Genomic DNA, 6,000 nt, shown 5'->3' with positions numbered 1-6,000 from the left:
TCTCACCAAACCCAAGTCCTGGATGCACAGGAAGATGGTCACTAAACATAGGCTGCGCCTAAGAAAAGACACAAGCGTCGTCTGCAGGCTTTTCAGCGGGTGCGAGAGGGTGGAACAGGAAAGGGAGGAAAGCAAGTTCCTGGATTCCAGAAACCACAGCTCATCTAGGTGCTACTTTCTCCCGAATTTAGCACCAAGCTGTGCCATGAAGCACCTCTTTACAGACCTCCACCCCCCTCCACCTTCTGCCTTCCATGAAAACGTCACCATGGCAGGCAGACCTCTCCTGGAGGGAATTAACCGTTTGGAGCTTTCCAAGCGGGTCTGGCTGTTCCCTGTTTTCTGATGTAGTCATGGTGAAACCTGAGTCATCTGAGGTGCTGGTGGTGCCAGAGAGCGCGGCGGGAAGGATCCGGCGGGGCAGGCCCGCAGCCTCGCTCCCGGGCTCTCCCTCCCTCCCACCCTCCTTCCCTTCCCTGCCCTCCCCTCCCCTCCCCTCCCCTCCCCTCCCGGGCTCTCCTGCCCTCCCTCCCCGCAACACACTTTCTCCAAGAGCAAACAATATGTTTAGCATACTTTAAATGCAAAGTGGAAAAGTTCTTTTTTTTTTTTTTTCTCTTTTATTCGCTGCTCGCGTTCACAGACGGCAAATAGGTAACCCCCCAAACACACCCTGGTTTGGGGTGTGCTTGTCATTTCTGCAAAGTTCTGACTCATCGTCTGGAGGACAATGATTGACTTTTTTCCACTCTTCACATAACTGCTCAGAATGTCTCCTCGCCGGGGCGGGCGCGTTTCTTTCCCGGGTGGGGTGCCTTGGAGGGGCGGGGGGGGCGATCTTCCTGGCGCGGGGCGGGAGCGGGAGCGGTGGGGGGCCCGGTTGGGCCCGGTGGGGCTGCGGGTTCGGAGCCCGTGCGCTCTCTCGCTCCCCCTGGATCGGAGAAGTTGGCCAAGGGGAGCGCGGAGCGCCATTGTGATGCGGGTGGGAGGGGTGGAGCCACCGAGCCGGGGCTCCATTTAGATCTCCCCGCGCTTCGGGGCGCGCCCAGTTCCCATTGCTACACCCCAGTCCGTCCCGGGAGAGGATCCCCGGGAGGAGGCGCCCGGCCACTCCCCGCCGTGCCTGCGAGCGTCCCCGCCGCGGAGCGAGCGACCGCGGGGCTGCCGCCGAGCCGCCGAGATGCCGGGCCCGTGGCTGCTGCCGCCCGCTGCCCACTTGCTCTGCGTGTGCGCGATCGCGGGGGCCGCCGCCGCCGCCGCCGCCGGGTAGGAGCGCGCGCGCGCGGGGAGGGCGCGCGCGGGGAGGGCGCGCGCGCGCGGGGCGGCCGGGCCCCGGGACCCTGCCCCCCAAACCCTCCCCCCCCCCCCCGCGCCGCCTGAGCCCGGGCAGCTCGCAGGCTCGCGGGGGCGCCCACCCTCGGTGCCTTCAGCGTGCGTGGCCGTCCGTGGGGCGAGCACGGCGTCCGCCCGAAAGGTGGTCTGAAGTTTTCGCTCGTATCTTTGTTATTTGCCGGCCGTCGCTTTGGCGAGCAAGGCATTGTGTTTTATTCTTTAGGTCCGCGTCGCCTCTGCCATTTCTTTCCCGACTTTATTATTATTATTATTATTATTATTATTATTATTATTATTATTATTATTATTATTACTTCTTATTCTCCTAAACCCAGCGCCCGCTCGCTGCCTTCCCGCCGCCAGGCTCGCTGCTCGCGCGCTCTTCCACGCGGGATGCGTCGTCAGCTTGGCACGGTCCGAGGGCGCCTGGGGAGGGAGCCAAACGAGAGCGGCCGGGGACTAGAGCGGGCTCCGCCGGTGACCGGCTTCTGCTGATGGATGAGTCCCCACCTTCAGCCGGGGCAGGGAAAGTTGGGCCCCCATCCTGTCCCTGAGCTTTGTCACTCGGGCCTGTCGCTCCACCACTCGAAGCGCAGCTTCACCTCCGGCTTTTTGCCGGTTCATTGGAGATAAGCGTTTCCTGGACCTTTCCTGCCTGGGCTGGCTTTGAATCTCCAGATCTCAGCCTCTTGGATAGCTAGTCACCAGCATCTGGTGACTGTGCTTTAAAAAAAAAAAAAAAGAATTAACTTCTTTCATGGTCTGTTATATCTGAAAATTCTACCACTGGCAGTTTATTTTATTTTAAGATAATATAGTGGTATGTTTCAATTAATGCAATCAGGTGATTTCCCTCCACCCCCACCCCCATCCTGGGCACCATGCTCAAATATAGAGATTCCAATAGGAAACAGACCCCAAATCCTAGTCTCTCTCTCTCTTCTTTCCATCTCTCTGTCTCTCTTTCCCTGGATGCTGTCCCTGAGCTTTTTTTCTACTCCTTTGAGTCATAGCTACACTTCTGGTTTTCTAGTGATTAATTGGACTTTCCTGCCTAGAATGCCTTTGAACCATGATCCTCAGATCTCAGCCTCCTGAGTAGCTAAGATTACAGGTGTGAGCCACCAGCACTGGCTGAAACTCTCTTTTTTTTTAAAAAAATGTATTATTATTATTATTATTTGGTGCTGGAACTGGGGCTTAAACTCAGAGCCTCATGCTCTTGCTTGTTTTTTCTTGTCAAGGCTGGTGCTCTACCTCTTGAACCATACCTTCACTCTGGCCTTTTGCTGGTTTGTCTGCCTGGGCTGACTGAACTGCAAGCCTTCATATCTCATTCTCCTGTGTGGCTTTGATGACAGATGGGAGCCACTGGATCCTGATAGAAACTCTCTTTTCTCCTGCTGTGAACTGTCTAGGCCCCGCTTTCTGGTGAGCGCGCCAGCGATCATCAGGCCTGGAGGAAGGGTCACGGTGGGGGTGGAGCTCCTGGAACACAGCCCTGCGGTGGTCACTGTGAAGGCCGAGGTGTTGAAGACCTCATCCAATCTGACAGTCTCTGTCCTGGAAGCAGAAGGAGTCTTCCAGAAAGGTGAGATCGTCTGCAGAGCTTTACTCCTCTGTAGTATGACTGGAGCATGCTAGAGGCATGTATCAGATGTGTAACAGAGAAACCCTAGTTCGGGATGACTTACAGGTAATTTACACTCGTGTGCAATCCGACACGGGGGTTTCCAATGGTCTTTCAAGTGGAGATTCTGGAGAGCCAGTGGCTTCCTCAGCACCTACCACCAACATGGCCATCCAGGCTGTAGGGCAAGAGTGTGGAGGTTTCATGGTGGAGCCTAGGAATGGTCCCAACACCATAGCACACAGGCAGGAAGCTAGGAAATCCATGAACCAGTGTGCCCAGAGGAGAAATGGAGCAGGCCTAACCTTCTCGGACACAAAACCATGTCTATTCGATGAAAGTAAGTTTCTTGACTAAACAAGACTGTAAGAGGAGCGCCGCAATAGTCAAAACCCAGCTTTATAATAGCTGGAATGATTGTAAAGGCCACGACAGTGAAGGCCATTTGTAAAAAGAGCCAATATTTCTTTCTTTTTAAAAATATTATTTTGTAATTATTATTATAAAGGTTCGGTACAGACGGGTTACAGTTACATAAGTCAGATAATGAGTACATTTCTTTTTGGACAGTGTCACCCCTTCCTTCTCTCTTTCTCTCAGTTTTCTCCTCCCATCACCACCCTTAAGTTGTATAGGTCATTTTCAGAAGTGTCTAGTGAGTTCCACTTCTGCACTGATTCATCCTTTGTCCTTTCCAAAGACAGATAAATGAACAAACAAGACAAAAAGAAAAGAAAAATAACCACAAAGAAAAAAAAAAACTTCTTGTTTCCATTTCCTGGAGTTCATTTTGAAAATTTTATTTTACATGATCAAATACACATAGGTACTGCGTGTTTGTGTTTCTCCCCTAAGAATATCCCCCTTTGGCCTCACTCTGTGTGAATAAACCAACCTTCCTTGTTTCAGGTTTGAACTCTAATCTGCCCTAGAATTATATTGGGCCAGTGAAGGATTTTTTTCGTGTGTGTGTGTGTGTGTGTGCACACATGTGTGCATTGTGTGTGCTGAGCTTAATTCAGGACTTGGGCTCTGTCCCTTAGCTTTTTCACTGTAGGCTGACACTCTACTACTTGAACCACAGTTCCATTTCCAATTTTCTTTTGGTATTAATTTGGAAATAAGAATCTCACAGACATTCCTGCTTTGGCTAGCTTCTAACCACAATCCTCAGATCTCAACCTCCTGAGTACTAGGATCACAGGTGGGAGTTAGGGTGCCTTCAATATAACGGGAAAATAACTTTGGAGGTCAGCACTTAATTTTTTTCCATTAACATGAACACGTATGATATTTTCCTTTCTAGTTGCCAGAGTAATACATACTCAAGTCTTGCAATTTGATAAACTCTGAAATAAATGAAAAAAATTCACTCCTCCTACCACCAAATCCTGGGAAATACTAGTAACTAGAAGAATGTTTAGATATTTGTTCAAAGCCTGGAATTGGAGCCCAGTGAAATTACTCATTTCTGAAAATGAATGAATCTTTGTCTTATGACTCTAGCTAGAGGAAATATTGATGCATTACATCACAGGAGATAGTGCTAAGGTGGTTCCACATTTAGAGTTTATGACTTTGAGTGCTAGTGGCACACACCTCAAATCCTAGCTATTTGGGAGGCTGAGATCTGAGGATCATGGTTCGAAGCCAGCCCTGGCAGACAAACCCGAAAGACTGTTATCTCCAATTAACCAGCAAAAAGCCGTAAGTGGTGGTCTGGCTTATATTGTAAGCCTTGAGTGAAAAATCTAAGGGACAGTGCTCAGGTTCTGAGTTCAAGCCCCAGTATTGGCACAAAAAAATTACAATTTTCCCTTGAGGAGTAAGGCTGAACTTCTGCAGTGCAGAAGTTCAGAATGACAGGGTGATTTTGACTAATACTGGCATTTCCGTGGATATTTATATATACTTATCCTATTTCTAATGTCTTTCCTACATGCTCTTTGATCAGTTTCCCTCCCATAAACAGTAGCTTCTGCATTGTGGGTACTGCCTATTATTGTGGCTTGGTTTTTATTTTTTATAGTCAATCATGGGGCTCCGGGCCTGGGTGCTCTCCTTGAGCTCTTGAGCTCAAGGCTAGCACTCTATCACTTTGAGCTATAGGTCCTCTTCTGGTTTTCTGGTGGTTAACTGGAGATAAGAATCTCACAGACTTTCCAGCCTCAGCTGGCTTGGAGCCACGATTCTCAGATCGCAGACTCCTGAGTAGCTAGGATGACAGGCATGGGCCACTGACACCTGGCTTGATTTTTAATTTTATCTTAGACTTTTCTTTGGGGAGGGGAAGATCCCTTACTTGCTCAAGGTTGGATTGGAAAACCTTGACCAGGTTGCAAAATGGATCTCTGAAAAAGAAAGCGGGAAAATTCTGCTGTTCCCAATGGGTGGTTTTGATTCTGGGCATGCAGGGCCTCTCGGAATCTGCCATTGTCTGGAGTGCCCAGCTTCTTTCAAAGGAGAATGTTACTCTATTATCAGAGCCTACATTGTTCTCCAAGCAGATGCTTCCTGAACTTTAGCACTTAAGAATCAAGACATCTCTCCTCTTGGTCCTCACTTCCTTTATCTGACTTCTCCAGTTGTAGCAGATGTAGATAATGAAAGACTTCTAAATCTAGGAGGGTATGGCTCTTCACAGAATGCCCCATTTTGTTCTGTATTTCTTTCCCATCATGTACAATAAACCTTTTATTTTTTTTACAATGAATCATTTTATTTGGCAGTTAACAGGTTACATTGGCTGTAAAGGCTATACAATGGGATGTTAACAAAATCTTAAGAAAATACTTATGCCTGCAGTTATATAATTAATTTGGATTTTATGTTTGTAACTATACCTCTTTAATTCATACAATACATTTTGGATCTGATTGTTTCATTAATTGCCCATGAGGACCCCCAAGAAAAGGCTGGATTTTAATAAAGACTGATCTTGTAGCAGAGTTGCACAGGGACTTGCTTACATTTTTTTTTAACCTATTTCAAGTAATTTATTGAAAAGTATTTTTTCTCACCTTGTGAAATATCACTTA

General features: G+C 48.6%; 1 protein-coding gene across 1 annotated transcript in view; it reads left to right on the top strand.

Moving 5' to 3' along the window:
* Window positions 1-1,099: 1,099 nt before the first annotated feature.
* LOC125357512 (CD109 antigen-like) overlaps window positions 1,100-6,000 on the top strand; it is a 71,510-nt gene continuing 66,609 nt past the window's right edge. Inside the window, exons 1-2 of the mRNA XM_048354491.1 lie at window positions 1,100-1,259; window positions 2,750-2,923. Coding sequence (XP_048210448.1) covers window positions 1,181-1,259; window positions 2,750-2,923 — 253 coding nt within the window. The 5' untranslated portion in view covers window positions 1,100-1,180. The remainder of the gene's footprint in view (window positions 1,260-2,749; window positions 2,924-6,000) is intronic.

This window comes from Perognathus longimembris, chromosome 9 (genome assembly GCF_023159225.1).
Source record: "Perognathus longimembris pacificus isolate PPM17 chromosome 9, ASM2315922v1, whole genome shotgun sequence".
Classification (NCBI taxonomy): domain Eukaryota; kingdom Metazoa; phylum Chordata; class Mammalia; order Rodentia; family Heteromyidae; genus Perognathus; species Perognathus longimembris.
This window is presented reverse-complemented; position numbering and strand designations above follow the sequence as displayed.